The sequence below is a fragment of the Oncorhynchus nerka genome, linkage group LG4, assembly GCF_034236695.1.
Source record: "Oncorhynchus nerka isolate Pitt River linkage group LG4, Oner_Uvic_2.0, whole genome shotgun sequence".
NCBI classification, from domain to species: domain Eukaryota; kingdom Metazoa; phylum Chordata; class Actinopteri; order Salmoniformes; family Salmonidae; genus Oncorhynchus; species Oncorhynchus nerka.
The window spans coordinates 48,918,421-48,942,223 of NC_088399.1; the positions used below are offsets into that span (position 1 = coordinate 48,918,421).

General features: G+C 46.8%; 1 protein-coding gene across 1 annotated transcript in view; it reads right to left on the bottom strand.

The window, feature by feature from the left end:
* Window positions 1-23,803, bottom strand: part of LOC115126827 (mucin-2-like) — a 48,002-nt gene that overhangs the window by 17,003 nt on the left and 7,196 nt on the right. The window contains exons 2-3 of the mRNA XM_029656469.2: window positions 19,415-23,532; window positions 14,702-14,776 (exon numbers count right to left, since the gene is read on the bottom strand). Of these exons, the coding sequence (XP_029512329.2) occupies window positions 14,702-14,776; window positions 19,415-22,434 (3,095 nt within the window). The 5' untranslated portion in view covers window positions 22,435-23,532. The remainder of the gene's footprint in view (window positions 1-14,701; window positions 14,777-19,414; window positions 23,533-23,803) is intronic.

Genomic DNA, 23,803 nt, shown 5'->3' on the forward strand with positions numbered 1-23,803 from the left:
CACTTTGACATTGTATGTAGGCCAGTGTTAAAAAAAAAACTAAATCGAATCAATTTTAAGTTCTAGTAACACAACAAAATGTGGAAAAAGTCAAGGGGTGTGAAATACTTTCTGAATGTACTGTATATATTGGAGATGAAATTAAAGATGGTAAAATTACAGAGGCCATAAAGTGTTATACTCACCATCTGTGCTTGGTGATAGGGGGCATCGCGTAGGCAATTGTTTGACTCAGGTGGGAGATTCCCCATGTCTCAAGGCATACATTTGATATTATATTCATATTTTGGAGTAGCTAGCAGTTACAGTACAGCAGGGGATGGCCATCTCTTATTGTCTTATTACGGCATTTGCCATACAAGTGAGAGGAGAATTTCTTACACATTTACCAGCAACAAGACACTGTATCTTTGTAGTTCTCTCCAAGGAACCCAAACTTAATATGCTAAAAGAAAATGTAATTTTATTTTAGTGAGAAACTAAACTGAACAGTCAATCTATTCAGAAAACCATTGTGTTTAGTGGGTCAGGGGCTTCAACTCTCCCTCTGTCCCTCCTTCTGTCCCTCCCTCTGTCCCTCCCTCTGTCTCTCCCTCTGTCTCTCCCTCTGTCCCTCCCTCTGTCCCTCCCTCTGTCTCTCCCTCTGTCCCTCCCTCTGTCTCTCCCTCTGTCCCTCCCTCTGTCTCCCTCTGTCTCTCCCTCTGTCCCTCCCTCTGTCTCTCCCTCTCTGTCCCTCCCTCTGTCCCTCCTTCTGTCCCTCCCTCTGTCCCTCCCTCTGTCCCTCCCTCCCTCTGTCTCTCCCTCTGTCCCTCCCTCTGTCTCTCCCTCTGTCTCTCCCTCTGTCCCTCCCTCTGTCCCTCCCTCTGTCTCTCCCTCTGTCTCTCCCTCTGTCCTCCCCTGTCCCCCTCCCCCTCTGTCCCTCCCTCTGTCTCTCCCTCTGTCTCTCCCTCTGTCCCTCCCTCTGTCTCTCCCTCTGTCCCTCCCTCTGTCTCTCCCTCTGTCCCTCCCTCTGTCTCTCCCTCTGTCTCTCCCTCTGTCTCTCCCTCTGTCCCTCCCTCTGTCTCTGTCTGTCTCTCCCTCTGTCTCTCCCTCTGTCCCTCCCTCTGTCCCTCCCTCTGTCCCTCCCTCTGTCTCTCCCTCTGTCCCTCCCTCTGTCCCTCCCTCTGTCCCTCCCTCTCTCCCTCTGTCTCTCCCTCTGTCTCTCCTCCCTGTCCCTCCCTCTGTCTCTCCCTCTGTCCCTCCCTCTGTCTCTCCCTCCCTCCTTCTGTCTCTCCCTCTGTCCCTCCCTCTGTCTCTCCCTCTGTCTCTCCCTCTGTCCCTCCCTCTGTCTCTCCTTCTGTCCCTGTCCCTCCCTCTGTCTCTCCCTCTGTCTCTCCCTCTGTCCCTCCCTCTGTCTCTCCCTCTGTCTCTCCCTCTGTCCCTCCCTCTGTCTCTCCCTCTGTCTCTCCCTCTGTCCTCCCTGTCCCTCCCTCTGTCTCTCCCTCTGTCCTCCCTCTGTCCCTCCCTCTGTCTCTCCCTCTGTCTCTCCCTCTGTCCCTCCCTCTGTCCCTCCCTCTGTCCCTCCTTCTGTCCCTCCCTCTGTCCCTCCCTCTGTCTCTCCCTCTGTCTCTCCCTCTGTCCCTCCCTCTGTCTCTCCCTCTGTCTCTCCCTCTGTCTCTCCCTCTGTCCCTCCCTCTGTCTCTCCCTCTGTCCCTCCCTCTGTCTCTCCCTCTGTCTCTCCCTCTGTCTCTCCCTCTGTCTCTCCCTCTGTCTCTCCCTCTGTCCCTCCCTCTGTCCCTCCCTCTGTCCCTCTGTTCCCCCCCGCCCCCTCTCCAACTCTCCTGGCCTATCTCCTTCTCCTCCTCCATCCCGCGCTCTCTCTTTCTGTCTGTCTTGTTTTGTTGTTTTTTTACTAAAGGGGACTGCATCCGCAGGGTTGCAATTTTTGTAGGTTGTTATCCTTTTTGTTTAGACTCTCCAACAGTATGTTATCAAGTGCTGCTGGACAACCGTGGCATTAGATATGACCTTTCAAACTGCACATTTAGTAAGTAGAACTAAGACAAGGGGGGGGCTGCACTTTCAGTATACAGCTTTAAGTCGGCAGCATCATGGGATTCTCCTAACATACTAAAGCACACACATGCGGTGGAATAGATGCAAGATGCCCTTGTGTATGTCTGAGACTAACTGCTGCGCTACTGAGCTATTGACTGATAGCTTCTGGAGCGGAAGAGGCTGATGGATGGATGAATGGGTGGATGGATACAGAGGATATTTCAGGGGGAGAGGTGTGACAGACACTTCACTGGTGGTATGGAGGAATGGGTAAGAGAGAGAGAGGTAAATATCACTTAGGATCTCTCCTTCTGTCTCTCCTATTCACTCACACATGAACACACTCTTAGCTACCATGTGGAGCTTCCTTTTTTTTTTTATATATATTTTTTTTGCCTTTTTACATTTTCGGGGTGTGAAGGTTAAGATGATCCCAAGGGAAGAGGCAGACATAGGGTTGAGGAAGGGGGGGGGGGGGGGGGGGGGGTGGAGTTGAGCGGTGTGCAGAGATGCAGAAAATGGGGAACAGGTTGAGAGGAATGAGCAGGAACACACTTAATGCTCCTCAACATTTGACATCCTCGGGCGACTGACAGCGGACGGCTGAGGGGCACGTCAATGTGACCACAGTGTTTTTAAAACGGTGCTTTGTCGAAGGGATGGAAGGGAGGAATGAATGCTGAGAACTAGGTAGGCTACAGTCCAACAGGGGCAATATTGATTTGTAAAAGGAAGAGTGAAATGAAATCACACTTGAATAATTTACCGAAAGCAATCAGACCTATTCTTACTATATTTAGACTTCAGATTGTTTTCAGCATCTAATACCTCTCCCAGACTCTCACCACCATAAAAATACTTTTAGATGGCTGAAGGAAGCACGCAAAATCTATTTTTAGTTATTGAATTGTTCACTGAAAGTCTTGGTAACATTTCCAGACATGTATGTAAATTAGAAGGGAATAAATCTGTATTGAGCTTACATGATTTATTTGACTTTATTCGACTAGTAGACCCATGTTTCTCATATTGCATCCAAATAGCCTATTCATCCTCCTATATTAAGATAGGAGTTATTTCCTATAGAGGCAGCAGATTGGGGATTGTGCTAATGTAAGCGGTTTAGCTAGGCTAAATTAGTTGTGGGTGTAATATGAGTGTGATTTAGTATTTATATGACACAGCCACATTATGCAGTTTATCCCTGTTCTGGACGCCACTCTTGATTTTCCCCTCGCTTCACTGTTTCAAAGACATGATGGCATGCATGACAAGGATGGATACCATCTGGCCTCACTATTGGCATGAGCAGTATCTGTGATTATTGCCAAAGACAGCATAAACAACCCAGCTAGCAAACAACGTTCTGAGAACCATACCTCACTATTGGCATGAGCAGTATCTGTGATTATTGCCAAAGACAGCATAAACAACCCAGCTAGCACACAACGTTCTGAGAACCTTACCTCACTATTGCCATGAGCAGTGTATGTGATTATTGCCAAAGACTGCATAAACAACCCAGCTAGCACACAACGTTCTGAGAACCATACCTCACTATTGGCATGAGCAGTGTCTGTGATTATTGCCAAAGACAACATAAACAACTCAGCTAACACACAATGTTCTGAGAACCATATGTTTCTTAGAGCTTGGTGAGAGCGTTGTTGTCCTATGGTTATTTTGCATACAACCTTCCCACAATGTTCTGTGAATGGTGCAAGGATACCCAGCTAGCATATAACATTCTCAGAACCATGTGTTTCTTAGGAGACACCTGAAACCCCACCTCTTTAAGGAATACCTAGGATAGGATAAAGTAATCCTTCTCACCCCCCCCCCCCCCTTAAAAGATTTAGATGCACTATTGTAACCTACACTCGATCCCTCCGGATGTCATAAGGTGAATGCACCAATTTGTAAGTCGCTCTGGATAAGAGCGTCAGCTAAATGACTTAAATGTAATGTAATGTAAAATGTTAGGTGGGAATTTCAGTACTTCAGCATAACATTTCCTACAGGTTTCCCAATGGTTCTTTTTAAAGTCATGTTCTCAGAACATTAAGAAAACTGTCCATAAAAACCACAAGAAAACATTAGTAACATTCAAATAACGTTCTAAGAATGTTATTTAATGTCATTTTGTTTTCAGTGTCAACAAAACTCTCTCTATCTTCTATCTTGTAGTGTGTTTAGGGGTTTTGGCCACGCCCACTCATTGGCCACACCTGATCTTAATGAGAGCTTGTTTCCTTTGAAATGGGGTCTGTTTGAATAGACAAAATTGAACAGCTTTGTATAAGTAACTAAAAATATATTTAACCTTTATTTATCCAGGTTTGGATCAAAGCTATTTTTCAAGAGAAACCTGGTCCAACCCAAGACAGCAACAGGGGGAACAATGTTTGAGACAAATATCAGACATACTGTAAGAACTTAGACATAGACACACCAACCTGGTGGCACAGTGGACTAATTTCATGGATAGAGAACAGAAGTTTATAGATTTGAATTTCACTGACTCCATGCCAGAATTAATGCATGATTAATGCCTAAGTAAATTAATTTCTATGTGTCCTATCTGTGCTTGGAGTTCAAAAACAGTTAACCCCAGCTAAGCCAGTGGTGTTATTAAAAGTCTTATTGAAACATGTTTCCAGAATGTTTAAAAAAAAATCTGTTTTATCATGGCTTTGTTCCCAGAACCAATGGGGAAACCAAAAACGTACATTCCCACAACTTCCAAGGAACCAAATGTGCTAGCTGGGAAGGGCTCTATATCTCACTCACTCTCTCTCCCTCTCTCTCTCACCCTCAGTGAACAGACTTTCACCACCCACACTCACATACCCACACCCACACAAATAACACACAAAGGAGCATAACCACTTTCAGAAATAAACGCATGCACTCACATACATACACATACTGTACAACAATGCAATTTTACAATGAAATACACCATTATATTAATGTGATTATGGATCCTTGGTTTAATGCAATATCAACATGTGCCATTATAATATGTCACAGTGTGCGTTATTGTATGCCATTAAGTTCAATTGAAGGTGTCTGTAGATGCTGTAACTCAATTATAATGCGTTGCGTATCTCGGTGTGTGAAGAGCCAGATCATGCTGGCTGAGCATTATATCCCTGTGTTATTCATCTGAATGGGAAGTGAACCTACAGTGTTTTCTCACCTCTTCCCTGTGAGCTGCCTGTTGCTTCATGGCCTGGATGCCTCCGAAGGAAAGATGGATTACATTAGGAGCACAGCGCACAGCCGACTCTGCCCTTTGCACACACACACACACACACACACACACACACACACACACACACACACACACACACACACACACACATGGTTGCGCACACACATACGCACACCATCTACTCCATTAGCAGCTTCATCCACAGGCTGCTAACTCAGACACGCTGGGTCGGAAATCCCTGACAGGGTAGTTAGCGAAAGGTCAGTGTGAAGAATCTGACAAATCCCTTTTTTAGAAAAACCTGATGCCTACACATCTAGTTCTGCAGAATGCCCACCACCAGTCTATCAGTCAGAGCTTTACTCTCTGCCTTTCTGGTCTTGACTTTCTTCCTCTAGCTCTCCCTTTCTCGCACGCACGCACGCACGCGCGTGCACGCAGACACAAACATTCTCTCTCTCATTTGTTGAAGCCTAATGTGATTTCCTATTCTGCCACGACTTTCACTACCGTTTACCATCATTTCAGGCACCGTCATTGTTGTCAATGTTTAATGAATGACTTTAGGGTTGGCACCGGGTGAGAAGCCTTCCTCCCAGAGATGTAGTCACACATAAAGTTCATCTTGGTCAGTAAGTGTCTGTGAGGTTGGTTAAATGCATAACCTACGAGACTAGAGGATGAGGAATATAGTGTTTTAGGCTGCTGTATTGTAAAGCAGGTTTTTGATTTGTCAGGGCCTAGGGAAATATTTGATTCTAATTCATTCCGATATCAAGGTGGAAAACAAACCAATAAGTAACCCATCCACACGGTACCCATTCCTCTCACCTCCTGTAGTCTCCCTTCAGCTATCCTCCCTTCCCCTCATCTCTTCTCTACTCCACTCCTCTCCTTTTACTCTTGCTTCCTCTCCTCTTCTTCCCCCTCTCCTCTCCTCTCTTCCCCTTCCCCTCCCTCTGAGTATGCACCGAGCTTTCCCCCCCATCATCCCTCATCCCTCTTTAGTTGTGAAATGTATATTCCACAGAGCAGAGAAGCGGGAGGCGAAAGTGACACAGCCAACCTAATGAAGGAGGTGGCCATCCCTGATGTCTATGAAAGACCATATTTCTCAGGATCAATCTGCTACAGCTGTCACATCCTATGGGCAATCCGCCTTGACAGAGAAACATTTCATGTGGTTGCCAAGCCCTGCTCCGACTCAGGCTCCGCACAGAGGAAGTGAGGGAGATGCCAACAAAGAGACGTGAACCCAAAACACGGGAACCATAGTAGCACTCTGGGTCTCTGGTGCTCTGCAGCCAGCCAGAAGCACATTATGGAGGTCATAAGAGGAGGAAAAGAGGTCCCTTGCACCACAGCTGATGTCCCTAAAGGCACTCTTGAGTGACAGAAGGAGATGCGGTGCTTTGTTTCTACTAGATTCTACACTTAGCAGTGCTCTCACATGCACGCACACACACACTCACACACTGCATTTTAATTACAGCACAGGAACTGGCAAGGAACCGAGACCTTGATGCTTTGAGTGAGTCGTGTCCTTTTAAAAATTCATTTAATTCAGTAAAAGTCTATCAATTCCTGTCATTCCTCTCAGGTTTTTAAACATGCAGAGAGCGTAGAGCGCTCAGTCACAAGGACAGCTCAGTCCAGCCCTCTGGCTCCTATCCTTCACACACCGACCAGACGGGTCCTGAGGAGAGAGGTTTTTACCTCTATTATTACTTTTTAAAATCTTTTAACGTGTTGATGAATATTTAATGCAGATGAATATTTCACTGCGGCACACGGCAGTCAGGAGTTGAGAAAAGAGATGCAGAGAAAGAGAGCGAGGGGAGTGAGAGAGAGAGAGTGAAAGAGACATTGAGATGCAAGGAGAGTCCACCTCTTCTTCCACCAACATGCAGACTCGCTACTCCTCTCTGCCCCACCCAGCTCTCCTCTCCTCTGGTGCATTATCAGTCAGAGGACAGGACAGTACAGTGTCGGAGAGCCGAGTAATGTCACCCAGGGTTGTATCAGTGGAGTTCTGCTGCGGAAAGCGCTGAGTCATGATGTGTGTTGAGTCATGATGTGTGTGTGCAGTGTAGGAGAGCGATGAGTTGGTAGGCGCTGTCAGGGGATGTTTATCTCAAACCAATGAGATGGATCATTACGAGTCCACCCTCACTCCAGTGATTCTACCCCCCCCCCCCCACCCAGCCGATACTGCTATTCTCTTCCACAGTCGCAAGACACTACACTTCAAGGGTACGTTGACGCGCTTCAAAACTTTGGAAACGTATTTGAGGTCAAAGGTTCACACAGGACTAAAGGAGTCTCAGACAGAGGACGATCTCCGAACCTGAATGAAAGCCATTGCTATCACACAGTGTATGAGCTGATAACAGCCAGCAAAGCAAGATGGGGAAAAAAACCTCAGCAGCCAGTCTATAGCGCTTATCTGCAGTTCACTGAGTACGATATGAAGGATTGTCCTCGCAAACCATAGCTAAGACTCTTAGGAGCTACTCACAGGAAATCGAAACTCACTCCAAAGAGTGGCTTCATTTTTTCTCAACATTAAACAAATGAATCCTAGTCTAGGGCCCCATCGGCTTCCACAAGAAAGGTGCATCATTAAACAATATCTTGTGAGGTGGAGACAGAGGTTTGGTCAGCGATGTGATTAGGCTGATGTCCCCGTAAACCCTGTAGGGATCGAAGCACAAGAGTTCGCTGCTATAACTCAAGCTTTGTTCCATAAATATGCCATTAGCAAAATGCATAATAGGGAGGACTTTTAGATTCCAAACTCTACTCACTAATTAACACTCCTGCATGCCTCACAATGATATTCACATATTAATATGCAGTTATTGCGCCACGGGTGCTGGATAAATAATATCAGATACAGGCGTTCCTGTACTTTTACAGATACCAACTTTAGAGGAAATACACTGGAAACAAATGTAGCATTTACTTGTCGAGCCGCAATGCAATTTGTAACTATGTTACATTTTTGGTGCAATTGTGTCTACATTTGCATTGCTTAAAGTTTTCAAATAGCATTTTTAAGTAAAGGGTTCTTTTAAAGGAAATATTCTGAAGAAACTATAGAACAAAGGTTTATGTCTGTCTATTAAGCTTATTGACCAACATTTCTCACACTTAAGAGTCATTCCCAGTGGCCAAAACTAGTAACAATGTCGTCAGTCTGGCATCTTTTCCTGGTGGGTTGGAGTGCACAGTATTCACCTGCATATAGGTGACGAGTTTCAGGAAACTAGGTGTATGTCGCGCATCACCACTTTACAGTAGAGGTGTTGTTTTGGGCAGAAATGCATTCTGGAACATGTGAACTTTCAAGTGCCTTAATAACAAACGTGTATTCCATCTGTAAATACAAATTAAATTTTTAAATTTAGTTGGTTTAGCCACGGAAAAAAACAGGGACTTTCCCGCTAGCCATGATTGGCTGAGATAATGGATGGGCTGGGCATGCCGAGAAATGAGTTTGGATGGGTCTGCCATGTAGCTCACTTCTGTCTATAACATGAGCTGGTCAGTATGTGTAGGTCAAATCAAAACTAATATTATTTGTCACATACCCATGGTTAGCAGATGTTAATGTGAGTGTAGCGAAATTCTTGTGCTTCTAGTTCCGACAATACAGCTAAAACCAACGAGTAATCTAACCTAACAATTCCACAACAACTACCTTATACACACAATGTAACGGAATGAATATGAATATGTACATAAAAATATATGAATGAGTGATGGTACAGAACAGCATAGGCAAGATGCAGTAGATGGTATCGAGTACAGTATATACATATGAGATGAGTAATGTAGGGTATGTAAACATATAAAACTGGCATTGTTTAAAGTGGCTAGTGATACATGTATTACATCAAGATGGCAAGATGCAGTAGATGGTATAGAGTAAAGTATATACATATGAGATGTGTAATGTAGGGTATGTAAACATTATATGAAGTGGCATTGTTTAAAGTGGCTAGTGATACATTTTTTACATCAATTTTTACATTATTAAAGTGGCTGGTGTTGAGTCAGTATGTTGGCAGCAGCCACTCAATGTTAGTGGTGGCTGTTTAACAGTCTGATGACCTTGAGATTGAAGCTGTTTTTCAGTCTCTCGGTCCCTGCTTTGTTGCACCTGTACTGACCTCATCTTCTGGATGATAGCGGGGTGAACAGGCAGTGGCTCGGGTGGTTGTTGTCCTTGATGATCTTTATGGCCTTCCTGTGACATCGGGTGGCGTAGGTGTCCTGGAGGGCAGGTAGTTTGCGCCCGGTGATGCGTTGTGCAGACCTCACTACCCTCTGGAGAGCCTTACGATTGTGGGCGGAGCAGTTGCCGTACCAGGCGGTGATACAGCCCGACAGGATACTCTCGATTGTGCATCTGTAAAAGTTTGTGAGTGCTTTTGGTGACAAGCCAAATTTCTTCATCCTCCTTAGGTTGAAGAGGCGCTGCTGCGCCTTCTTCACCACGCTGTCTGTGTGGGTGGACCAATTCCGAGGAACTTAAAACTTACTACCCTCTCCACTACTGTCCCGTCGATGTGGATAGGTGGGTGCTCCCTCTGCTGTTTCCTGTCCACGATCAGTCCACAATCATCTCCTTTGTTTCGTTGACTTTGAGTGTGAGGTTATTTTCCTGACACCACACTCCGAGGGCCCTCACCTCCCTGTAGGCCGTCTCGTCGTTGTTGGTAATCAAGCCTACCACTGTTGTGTCATCTGCAAACTTGATGATTGAGTTGGAGGCGTGCATGGCCACGCAGTCGTGGGTGAACAGGGAGTTGAGGAGAGGGCTCAGAACACACCCTTGTGGGGCCCCAGTGTTGAGGATCAGCGGGGTGGAGATGTTGTTACCTACCCTAACCACCTGGGGGCGGCCCGTCAGGATGTCCAGTACCCAGTTGCACAGGGCAGGGTTGAGACCCAGGGTCTCGAGCTTGATGACGAGTTTGGAGGGTACTATGGATATAGATATTCCTCTTGTCTAGATGGACCTATTGGGGCGGTAAGCAAATTGGAGTGGGTCTAGGGTATCAGGTAGGGTGGAGGTGATATGGTCCTTGACTAGTCTCTCAAAGCACTTCATGATGACGGAAGTGAGTGCTACGGGGCGGTAGCCGTTTAGCTCAGTTAGCTTAGCTTTCTTGGGAACAGGAACAATGATGGCCCTTTTGAAGCATGTGGGAACAGCAGACTGGGATAAGGATTGATTGAATAGCTAGCTGGTCTGCGCATGCTTTGAGGACGCGGCTGGGGATGCCGTCTGGGCCTGCAGCCTTGCGAGGGTTAACACGTTTAAATGTTTTACTCACGTCGGCTGCAGTGAAGGAGAGTCTGCAGGTTTTGGTAGCGGGCCATGTCAGTGGCACTGTATTGTCCTCAAAGCGAGCAAAGAAGTTGTTTAGTCTGTCTGGGAGCAAGACATCCTGGTCCGCGACGGGGCTGGTTTTCTTTTTGTAATCCGTGATTGACTGTTGACCCTGCCACATACCTCTCGTGTCTTAGCCGTTGAATTGCGGCTCTACTTCGTCTCTATACTGACGATTAGCATGTTTGATTGCCTGGCGGAGGGAATAGTATTCGGACATGTTTCCGGTCACCTTGCCCTGATTAAAAGCAGTGGTTCGCGCTTCAGTTTCGCGCGAATGCTGCCATCAATCCACGGTTTCTGGTTGGGGAATGTTTTAATAAACACTGTGGGTACAACATCACCGACGTACTTGCTAATAAACTCGCTCACCGAATCAGCGTATTCATCAATGTTGTTGTTTGACGCAATAAGGAACATACCCCAGTCCACGTGATCGAAGCAATCTTGAAGCGTGGAATCAGATTGGTCGGACCAGCGTTGAACAGACCTGAGCACGGGAGCTTCCTGTTTTAGTTTCTATCTATAGGCTGGAAGCAACAAAATGGAGTCGTGGTCAGCTTTTCCGAAAGGAGGGCGGAGGGGGGGGGGCTTATATGCGTCGCGGAAGTTAGAATAACAATGATCCAGGGTTTTACCAGCCCTGGTAGCACAATCGATATGCTGATAGAATTTAGGGAGTCTTGTTTTCAGATTAGCCTTGTTAAAATCCCCAGCTACAATGAATGCAGCCTCGGGATATGTGGTTTCCGGTTTACATAGAGTCAAATGAAGTTCGTTCAGGGCCATCAATGTGTCTGCTTGGGGGGGAATATATGCGGCTGTGATAATAATCGAAGAGAATTCTCTTGGTAGATAATGTGGTCGGCATTTGATTGTGAGGAATTCTAAGTCAGGTGAACAGAAGGACTTGAGTTCCTGTATGTTGTTATGATCACACCACGTCTTGTTAATCATAAAGCATACCCCCCCGCCCTTCTTCTTACCAGAAAGATGCTTGTTTCTGTCGGCGCGATGCCTGAAGAAACCAGCTGGCTGTACCGACTCCGATATCGTGTCACGAGTGAGCCATGTTTCCGTAAAGCAAAGAATGTTACAGTCTCTTATGTCTCTCTGGAATTCTACCCTTTCTCGGATTTCATCTACCTTGTTGTCAAGAGACTGGACATTGGCGAGTAGTATGTTCGGGAGCGGTGCGCGATGTGCCCGTCTCCAGAACCTGACCAGAAGACCGCTTCGTCTGCCCCCTTTTACGGCGTCGTTGTTTTAAGAGAACACACGGAAGGCTGTTGTATAAAACACCTGTCTCCGGATTACATCTTCAAGGGCAACCATGGAATTCCGGACAGAGGAAGAAGTGTCCATCCATGTATACGATAGTCTAGCTCGCTCCATTTTCAGATATTATACTTTTCTAAGTTTGTCAGAAAGTTGTTTTAATTTTAAGTTAAAGCATAGTGTTAGCTAGATAGCTACCGTTAGCTGTCTGGCTCGTTAGCTAACATTACGTGTACAATCTAAGTAGTAATATTATTTGTATCTCAGAGCCATTTGCATTGCTAGTTATAGCCTAATGTTAGCTAGTAACTAAAATTGAACCTAGTTGGTTAACTACCAGCAGATTCATGATGGATAGTAATGTTATGAGTTGGGACTATGGTTCATTGTTTACCGAGTTCCATGTCAAAACAAAAGACTCCACTACGCAAGTAACCATTTCACTGTACCTTCTGTATCCTGGGCATGTGACAAATAAACATACATTTAATTTGATATAGTGTGTGTTTACCAGAGGCGGTAATGTGAAGAACATGACCTGCACCAAAGTCAAATTATGATATAATATTAAGCCAACGAGACAGTATCCATGTTCTAAAGTTGTCTGGTAGAATGCCCCGGTTTATTTTGTCACACTCGCAAACGTACGCTATTTTCTGTAATTGGCCCGTCATTAACTTGTAAATAATGATCTTGTTGTGAGTTTATTATCCTGTAATAATGAAGAAAACTAGCTAAAGTGAAGACGTTGTCAGCTACAGTAGCTTGCGAAATATTCAACCCCCTTGGCATTTTTCCTATTTTGTTGCCTTACAACTGGCAATTAAAAAATATTTTTTGGGGGGGTGGTATCATTTGATTTACACAACATGCTTACCACTTTGAAGATGCAAAATATTGTTATTGTGAAGCAAACAAGAAATAAGACCAAAAAACAGAAAACTTGAGCGTGCATAACTATCCCCCCCCCCAAAGTCAATACTTTGTAGAGCCACCGTTTGCAGCAATTACAACTGCAAGTCTCTTGGGGTATGTCTCTATAAGCTTGGCACATCTAGCCAGTGGGATTTTTGCTCATTCTTCAATGTAAAACTGTTCCAACTCCTTCAAGTTGGAGGACTTCCACTGGTGTACAGCAATCTTTAAGTATTTTAAGGTCTCTCCAGAAATGTTCAATCAGGTTCAAGTCCGGGCTCTGGCTGGGCCACTCAAAGACATTCAGAGACTTGTCCTGAAGCCACTCCTGCGTTGTCTCGGCTGTGTGCTTAGGGTTGTTGACCTGTTGTAAGGTGAACCTTTGCCCCAGTCTGAGGTCCTGAGCGCTATGGAGCAGGTTTTCATTCAAAATCAATAAATATCAAACACACACCAACCTATTTCCACGGATCTAACTCAACCGAAACACTGAGATATATTGATATTCAATCAGAATAAGAAGAACAAGAACCTGTGAGTCTTTCGTGTCTTTTATCTCTACCTCCTTTCTCACCTCTCTTTTTTGACACCTCTTTCCATCCACTGCCAGACCATGCTCAACTAAGCTTCAAAGCAAAGGAATTTCCTGCTCACTAAAGCCTGTGAAATCCACGTCGAGCTCAGCAGAGGCCTTGACAAGACAATATGGTGACAAGTGTTCCTTTGACCAGAAAACAATAGTATTGTGTGTAACGGTAAGTAGTAATAGAGAGACACCAGACCCGCCTGGGTTACCTAGATCACATGGTGAGGATAATATGCCTGTCTAAACTCTCCATGACTTATCTCATATTCTAACTCTTTCTCTCTACACTCTCTCTCTCTCTACACTCTCTCTTTTTACACTCTCTCTCTCAGAGGCAGACTTTTCTCGCTCACTTAATCTCATCTCACTATACTGCCAGTCTCAGGGCTTCCTCTTTTGTGTGCGTCTCTTGCCTTTTCTCTCTCTTTCTCTCTCTCTCTCCCTCTCCTCTCCCCCACTCTCCCCACTCTGTCTCTCCCTCCCTCCCTCCCTCTCTTTTCCTCTCTCGCTCCGCTTTGCTTAGATTTCAGTAGGGACCTGACAGGCCAACTTCCAGCATTTTCTCTGTCTCTCTCTTTTCTTTTCCTCCTTCTCTCCTCTCTCCCTCCACTGCTCTCCTGTCTTTCGTACTCCCCCTTGTTCTCATGATTTTGACATTTACAACTAAGAGACATGGGTTTCCATTTCATAGTAATCCTCCAGTGCTCACCCGCCTGTTATTCATCTTACTGTAAACTGTGAAATCCTGTTTGTTAATTGACTGATTTCAATTCACATTTCCAACAGCCACGGGGTGATTAAGCAGTATTTGTGACTTTTCGTGTATGTGTGTGTGTGCGCGCGCCTCTATCTCTTTAAGAGTCTTCTGCATTTTTGTTCATGTGTCAGTGAATGTGTGTGAGTGTGGAATGCCTGCCTTCACCAATCCCCCTCACTGGGCTCAGTGAACAAACCTGCTGCAGCATTATTCACACCTAAGACTTGAAAGCGTCGGATGAATAGCCTATATCCTAAATGTTGCGGCCCGTTGCTCGATAATCTTGCTCTGCACAGAGACTGCCTCATGGATGTCGTAATCCTGCCGAGCCATAAAACTGACTGAATCGCAAATATGGACGAGATTTGAAGTGACAGTGAACCAACCGCATGTTACTGTAGAATAGGATGCCCACAATCTGCTTTTACAGCAATACTTAGGCACTCATATGCACACACATGCACACACACACATGCACACACATGCATACACTTCCAACCCCTGCCTTACCTGTATATGATGCAGGCACAGTCTCTGCACGTGCCACAGTTCTCTATGTCCTGACCCGTCCGGTAGGAGTGTCTCCTGGAGGGGAAAACACAAATGACATCATCACCAGGGGACCATTACAGCTGCCACCTTGGCTTGAGTCACAGCGTCAGGAGAGGGGATGCGTGTGTGTGTGTGTTGTGTGTGAAAGAGAGAGAGAGAGAGAGAGAGAGAGAGAGAGCGAGCGAGAGCGAAAGGGACTGGAAATAAGCAGGATCTCAGTCTTATCATCCCTGGCTAGGTTTCATCACTTCATCTGAGAAGTAGCTAGCTCTATTTTTATCATGATGAAGTGTTGCCTCAGTCCCATGATTCTCCTCCTGCTAACTCCTCATCCAGAAATCCACTCTTGATCATATCTTTTGAATGATTTTACCCCAACCGACTCCCCGACGTCTACGTAAAGCATGACTTTATCTTTAGGGGGAAAATTCTGTTTATGAGGTAAAAGTCAAGTCTGAATTCCTTACATGTAGACCCATCTCAGAACAAGAGAATTTATGAGAGAAGAATACATGATTATATAGGCTTTAAAGACCATTAGAAACATCTTTGATTTGAAAGATAGGTCAACCCTGTGATATACACCCAGGGGCAAAACTGGTTGCTGTGACGACAGGATGACGTCTTTTACCAGTGTTGTAGTCGAGTCACTAAACATTGAGTCTGAGTCGAGTCCCAAGTCTCCTGTGCTCAAGTCGAGTCACGAGTCCCTATGGCTAATGTCCGAGTCCAGGTCCGAGTCACAAATGGTCAAGTCACGAGTCGGTCTTATGTAATGTTTTTGTAGTCGCCACCAGATTGGCAGTATATTGCCACTCCCTCATTTAAAAAAAAAAAACGAATTTACTATTCATCACTACCTCACAAGTTCTACTCAATTACCTGTGTTTCACTAATTATTTACTTCATAAATGAATGGTAAGTCAGGCTCTCAGCTACATTTTTGTAATTGCAGACTGATATTTGTGTAGGTTTTTTATTGCAGAGTGAAAACTAAAGAGGACTTGAACCTGGCTATGGGATGCAGGGGGAAAGTCTGAGGGTAGAGCGAGACATATTCAAAGACAGGCTACTTTTCTATACTCAAGCAGAGAGAAAGAGAGAGCCACATAAGCTAGACTGTAGTTTTACTATTAAACTCAATACTAATATTGTTTTCAATTTCGTGAAGCAGTTTGTGTTTCTTAATAACCAGGTAAAGCTAAATAGTAGGCTGGTGACTGGTGGTTGCGGGGAAGCAAGAGAGTAGCTTGCACGATTTGTAGCCTGCTACGATCGGAGGCGGAGCCGGAGAGGAGCTTGGCTGCCTGTCTGCTCACAATAATCACTTGCTCCCCCGCAGCTTAGCAGCTGATGTAGGCTGCGTGTGTCTGGTGTGCATCCTTCCCACTGCTAGAGAACAGAACTTCTCGCTGCTCTGCGCACCCAGTGCTGCTAATACTCTGCTTATCGTAGGAGACTATCCAGTCCGAGTCACCAATGGTCGAGAAAGCGAGTCCGAGTCCAAGTCACCAACGGTCGAGTCCAAGTTGAGTCAAAAGTCATGAACTTGGTCCTGGACTCGAGTACTGCAACTCTGTCTTTTACTACGTCCGTTTGACGTCATGGTCTGGTTGTATACTGTTTGTATAATAAAGAAGATTTGTTCACGTCTTTTTAGCAACCAGGAAAATACGTCTTTACCTGATCGTAACCTGGTTACAAGACAAGGATGACAATCAAAATATGACTTCCTTCCCCCAACGTTTGATCTTGTTCGGGAAAAATACATCTTTACCTGGTTGTAACAGAGACCATCTGGTTACATGACGTATTTTCAACGTTTCCCGGTATATAAATATGGCTCTGAGTACAGTCATACATATGTCATCCCACCCAAGCGTTCATATTAGCAACCACATTACATTGGTGATTACACCGTTCATGATTACAGACTTTCTCTCCATAGACCACATGCATGTCTTCTCCTCTCCTGGAGTTTTCCTAACCTCCTCTGATCTAACATGTTGGTATGATAACGATGGTGGAGAAATCCGTAAGCAGCTTAGAAACGTGGGAAGTAGATTAATTAAAGTGCTGATGGGAATCATAAAGGGTTTACAGTGAGAGCCTGCGCCGCAGCTAAAACCAACGCCCGCACTCGCATTACCTCATCATCAGCACTGATCGCTATCGCTACTCGCCAAATTGAGGAAATTGTGGAGAAATTAGGTGTAACTCATCCCACAAAAAAAAAAAATGCTATGTATTTATTTATCGTTTTGACGTTTCGGAAATTTGGGTCGGAATATGTATGGAAAGAGTTTTGACTTGTTGTTGACGTGTTGGATTTAATCACAGATTTCATCTCTTTCTCTCTCCCTTCCCATCTTTCTTTCATCTGTCATATCCTCCTCATACCCCCCCTTCTCCTCTCCTCCTCATTTTCACCAAATGTACATTTCATAATGTCTGCACTGCACAGTCAGGTTGCCAAAGCATTTACAGCATCACAAGGCTGGACTGGCCTACAAATAGATGGGCGGTAGAACAGGAATGCTCAAACAAAACAAATGTCCATCTGTAATACGAAGAGCGCAACGTGAGTGATATCGGCCAAGGAGTGATATCTACCAACAATAACCCTCAATACGATTCCAGAATGAGAAAGAACATGCTATCGTGTCAATATGATCACATTGTATCGGCTGGGGCCGATTCATTTTCGCAATGGACAAATTCTTTGCACAAACAATTACCTCTTGAAGCAGAGCTATGACAACTTATGTGTGACATTTACTTTCCAGGCCTTCGTGTTCCTGTGCTCCAAGGCATTCCTTTATTCTTATTCCAACTTTCGAACTGTTTTCTAATGCCAGCAGCATACCAGCCTGCGTCCCACTGCTGGCTTGCCTCTGAAGCTAAGTAGGGTTGGTCCTGGTTAGTCCCTGAATGGGAGACCAGATGCCGCTGCAAGTGATGTTGGAGGGGCAGTAGACGGCACTCTTTCCTCTGGTCTAAAAAAAAATCTCCCAATCTCCCAGGATGCAGTGATTGGGGACATTGCCCTGTGTAGGGTGATGTCTTTTAGATGGGACGTTTAAACGGGTGTCCTGACTCTCGGTGGTCACTAAAGATCCCATTGCACTTATCGCAAGAGTAGGGGTGTTAGCCCTGGTGTCCTGGCTAAATTCATGATCTGGCCCTGATACAATCATGGCCACCTAATCATCCCCAGTTTCCAATAGGCTCATTCATCCCCTGTAATTATTCCCCAGGTTGTTGCTGTAAATGAGAATGTGTTTTCACTCAACTTACCTGTTAAAATAAGTGAAATACACTGAACAAAAATCTTTACGCAACATGTAAAAGGTTGGTGCCATGTTTCATGAGCTGAAATAAAAGGTCCCAGAATTGTTCCATATGCACAAAAAGCTTAATTCTCTCAAATGTTGTGCACAAATTTGCCAAGATAATCCATCCACCTGACAGGTGTGGAATATCAAGAAGCTGATTAAACAGCATATTTATTACACAGGTGCACCTTGTGTCGAGGACAATAAAAGGCCACTCTAAAATGTGCAGTTTTGTCACACAATGCCACAGATGTCTCAAGTTTTGAGGGAGTGTGCAGTTGGCATGCTGACTGCAGGAATGTCCACCAGAGCTGTTGCCAGACAATTTAATGTTCATTTCTCTACCATAAGCTGCCGCAAACATCATTTTAGAGAATCTGGTGTAACGGATGTGAAACGGCTAGCTTAGTTAGCGGTGCGCGCTAAATAGCGTTTCAATCGGTGACGTCACTTGAAGTAGTAGTTCCCCTTGCTCTGCAAGGGCCGCGGCTTTTGTGGAGCGATGGGTAACGATGCTTCGTGGGTGACTGTTGTTGATGTGTGCAGAGGGTCCCTGATTCGCACCCGGGTATGGGCGAGGGGACGGTTTAAAGTTATACTGTTACACTGGCAGTACGTCCAACTGGCCTCAACCGCAGACAACGTGTATGGCGTCATGTGGGCGAGTGGTTTGGTGATGTCAATGTTGTAAACAGAGTGCCCCATGGTAGCGGTGGGGTTATAGTACGGGCAGGCATAAGCTGCGGACAACGAACACAATTGCATTTTATCGAAGGCAATTTGAATGCACAGAAATTCCGTTACGAGATCCTAAGGCCCATTGTGAAGCCCATTTTTTTAAGGTATCTGTGACCAATAGATGCATATCTGTTTTCCCAGTCATGTGAAATCCTTAGATTAGGGCCTAATTAATTTATTTCAAATGACTGATTTCCTCATATGAACTGTAACTCAGTAAAATTTTAAAATTGTTGCATGTTATGTTCAAATGTTTGTTCAGTGTAAATAAAATTAAAATAATTCCACTAACCAATCCCTTATTTGTCTCATTTTTTCCCTCCTCTTTTTTCAAAGTAACCAATTTAATAAAAAATGTATTCTCAAAATTCAAATAGGCTTATATAATTACAATATTGTCTTATTTTTTATTTATATATATACATTTTTTAAATAGTGCCGAGCAGGCATTATGAATATGGTCCTGAGTTTTTCATGGTCATCGCCCTTTCATTTATATTTTCAGGAAATATTCAGAGCTGAATGCCGAATCTGCGTTGGCACAACAATGTATTATTGTAGCTGACTGTAATTGAATGGCTCAGTGGGACTCACTCACCCATCTCTCTCTGCCTCCTTCTTCTCCAGGTCCTGTATGACATCCAGCAGGACCTTGATGGTGTTCTGGCTAGTCTCTAGGACCCCCTCCATGCTGTGCAGCTGGGTCTGCAGGCTCCGGATGTCGTGCAGGGGCCCGTTGGGGCCCATCAGTTTCTCTGCTACCCAGGTCGGATCCAGTTTACTCCTGGCCCCCGACACTAGCCCCCCCAGGATTTCCTGCACCTGCCTCAGGGTGTCAGCCTGGGTGGAGGTCAGGGGCCCAACCGTGGGGCCCCCTCCAGAGCCAGAGCAGCCACGGGCCCCGGACAGGCACTGGCCAGGGGGGAGAGCTTGCTGGCTGTTGGGGGTGTTGGTCCCAGAGCAGAGAATTTTATGGAGGGCCCCAAGCTGAGCCCCTAGCTGAGCCTGAGCCTGGCCCAGGCAGGTGGGTCTGGAGATGGTCTTGGTGGGCGAGGAGCCCTGGTCCGCCTGGTTCCCTTTCAGAGGGACTGCCAAGGGTGTTTGAGCTCTCTGTTTCAGAGAGCTGGCTCGAGGACAGGGCAGGAGTGACCCTGATCTTCCTGACCTCTCCTTCTCACTCGCCCGCCTGAGCAGGGGCGCTTGGCAGGCCGAGCCTGGGGTGCAACTCACCCCCTCTTTGCGTGGGGTGTACGGGGGAGGGGGCGGGGGTGGTGGTGGAAGTATCCTCCTCTCCCCCCTACACTCCCACTCTATCACCCTCTTGTCCTGAGTGCTGCAGTGTTGGGCCTGAGGCGGGGGGGTGTAGGGGGGCGCAGGGCGAAATGTGGAAGCGTAGAGGGGCACAGTTTTCGTTGGAGTTGCACAAGATGGCGCCGTTGGAAGTGTATGGTAGGGTTTTACCATTGGAGGCGGGGAGTTGCAGCTTTTTACAATGGGAGAGGGAGAGGAGCAGTATTTTATTTGAATGTGGGCGGAGTAGGAAGGTACTACTGGAGGTTGGGAGGAGCAGGGTGGTACGGTCTGACATGGGGGGTTCCCAGGTGGTATGGTCTGAATTAAGGAGATGTAGGCAGGGGCAGTTTGGGCTGGGGGGTGGCATGATGTCACAGTTGGAGGTGGAGATATGACTTGATTTAAGGAAGAGCAGGATAGGGCAGTTTGTGTTAGGATGGTGCAGGGTGCTATATTTGGAGTTGGTGTTGGGGTGGGGCAAGTTGGGGCAGTGGAGGGGGCTAGAACAGGAGTTGGTTTTGGGTCATGGCCATTAGGGGCTGTACAGGGGGCTATCGTTGGAGATGGTGGTGCGGTGGGACAATTTGGATTTGAGGCTGTGGTTGTAGTTCTGGCGGTGCATGTTAGTTTGGGTGGGACCGTTTCAGTTTGTGTAGCGAGAGGTGGAGTGGTTTGAGCTTTAGATGGAAGAACAGTTGGAGGAAGCGCTGATTTTCTCGGGGGATATTTACAGATAGACCGGGGTGGGGAGGCGCAAGGCAGAGCCACCAGTGGTGGTGTTTCACAATATGGATGGGTGGAGGTTGGCACAGTTTTAGGTACGGAAGCATAGAGAGGCACAGTCTGAGTTTTGGGGGTGGAGGGTTCGACAGTCGAGGGAGGTGGGGAGGCACAGTGCTGCACGGTGGGAGGAGGCGGGGAGGCGCAGTGCTGCACGGTGGGAGGAGGTGGGGAGGTGCAGAGACTGTCAGTTTGTGTTTGGGTGGTGCAGGGCTGCACAGTTGAGGGAGGTGGGGAGGTGCAGGGCTGCACAGTTGAGGGAGGTGGGGAGGTGCAGGGCTGCACAGTTGAGGGACGTGGGGAGGTGCAGGGCTGCACAGTCGAGGGAGGTGGGGAGGTGCAGGGCTGCACAGTCGAGGGAGGTGGGGAGGTGCAGGGCTGCACAGTCGAGGGAGGTGGGGAGGTGCAGGGCTGCACAGTCGAGGGAGGTGGGGAGGTGCAGGGCTGCACAGTCGAGGGAGGTGGGGAGTTAGGAGGGGAGACACAGGGACTGTCTGTCTGTGTGGGAGTGGTACAGTAGGACACCTCCCTTCCCGGGTCACTGATACCACGGTTCATGCGCCATCTCCTCCTTACTTGGGACAGAGTTGCACTCCCCTGGCGTTTAGATCCCTCCCTCCCACAGGTCACAGAACCGCAGTAGCAAGGCTCTGCAGTGTGCCGAAGCCAAACTGGGGGAGGGGAAGAAGAAGAGTCATGCCTGGAAGAGTCCACGTGATTCCCAACAGCAGGGGAGCTGGCGTTAGCCTCAGTGTTAGCCTCGCTAGTACTGAGGCAGTGGGGTTGGTCCACCAATCCTTGTTTAGCCTTAGACCCAAGGCCGTTTCCATCTATAGATGCAGGTTCTGAAATGTGGTTGTGGGTAGTGTAGTACTCATCCTTTTTATCGTCCTGTTCGTCATCCCCATTTACCCCCACCGAGTCCCCCACATTTCGGTTGCGAGTGCTGACAGCCGAGGGCGCCCGTGGCTTGGGCTTCTTGAGGCAGGAGGGGGTCTGAATGGCCATGCTGGCGCACTGCCTCCGGGAGAGAGGTAGTGTGAGGGAGCAAGGCCGTGGGGGCGATGATGGTGGTGCCCAGCAGCGGCGCGTGGGCCCCGGGGTAAGCGGGTGAGGGGGCGCCCGTGCCAAAAATGCTGCCACTACCTCAATAGTGTCTGCCATATCTCCTCGGACAGCCCCAACCACCGAGGCCTGGTTGGAGGAAACCTCGTCCCCCATTGACCTCTCTGTTAGCCATCCCTGGGGGGTCATGGGGCTCATGGGGGTGTTCTTCCGCAGGGGGTGGGGGCTGTCACGCTCAGCGGCAGTCCTCTCTGGGCCTTTGGTTCCAGCGCCAGTGGTCCCGCCAACAACGCCATCCTCCAGGTCTTTGAAGCGCACCTGGTGGGTGCGGTTGCGGCGGCGCTTGAGGCGGCTTTCGATGTCCGGCGAGTCGCGGTTGAGCAGCACGGAGCGCACGGTCATGGCGCCAGGCGGTTTGTCGGCGGTCTTGCTGTTGGTGTATTGGCCAATGAGCAAGTGATTCGGCTCTTTGCTCACCATGTCTCCTGTGGCGTCTTGTTCTTCCCCTCGACATCCACAGTCCCTGCAGGCCGTTTGACGTGATAAAGTCCTCTGTCAGAGAGTAGGGAGTAATTCTATTCTATCTCAATGCAATTTGTCTGTTGACAATTCGTTTCTTCTCTATGACAATGGGATACATGTAATGTCGCATTTGTTGAGCTGGAGTTCCATCACCAAGCAGATCTGGGGCGACAGCTGTAGCTTGTTGGTTTGAGTGATCATAGAGGTGATTTGAGATAACTGTCACACTGCAGTGCCGTCCGTCCTGCCATCCCCCTTCTGCAGCACTCCATAGGACTGGTCCTTTCTCAGGTGTGTGTGTGTGTGTGTGTGTGTTTTCTCTAGCTATCTGACTTCCTGAGAAATGTAACCAAAGCCAGAAGGTCTGTGCTTTGCTCAGACTATGGATAGAGAGAACTGTATTCTGAGCTTTAACATCATAAAGTAAGTCTTCAGGGTGAACCGGAGTCTCATAGTCCACAGAACTTAATTTACTTATAATTTTTGTCCACTCAGCTTCCTGATTTCCGTATAAAGAGCAGTTCCATAGAGCCGCAATAAAAGTATAATAACGTCAGCACATTAAACATGGGAGCAAGTGCCAACTTAAAGTATGCCTCGTACAAAATCTACATCTAAAAGAGGACATGTTGTTTCACATTAAATAAGTCAGAAGACCCAGAAGAGAGAGGTGAGCGTGAGAGCAGGGCACACAGTTATGTTGCATGACTCCTGGATGCACTCAGCGCCAACGTACCTCTAATAACATCCCAGGAGATGGAATCGTGACAGGGACACTGTATCTACCGGCGAATAGGCACAGCTCCTCTGAATACACCTTATCCATCCTTCCCATCCCCCGAATATACAGGCTGGCCCTTCCTGTCCGCTTAGCATTGTCCCAGGGGGCTGGAGGAAGAATGGATTGGTAAGATGTGGGACAGCACTGTGCGACTCCCCATAATGGTCTATCTTCCTCTCTCACATTCTCTCCCCTCTCTCTCTCTCTCTTCCAGTACCTCTTCTTAGTGACTCATCTTCCACTCTTTGTGCAGGATAACAGAATAGCCTGGGTTCCTGAGGTGAGAGAGAGAGAGAGAGAGAGAGAGATTAGTCTTCATATTGTTGTCATCACATTTCCCGTGGAAGATAATGAAATGGACCTCATAAGAATGAAGTTCATAATAAATAAGCCAGTTGTTAAACATTCATAAGAGCAGGGTCAACAGAGAAACGCACAAAGTGTGAGTGAAGGGGAGATTAAGTGTCTTTTAAGATAAGTAATGAAAAGGAGAGAAAGACAGAATGAGGGAGCATTGACAGAGAGAGGGAGAGAGTGTGTTTGCTT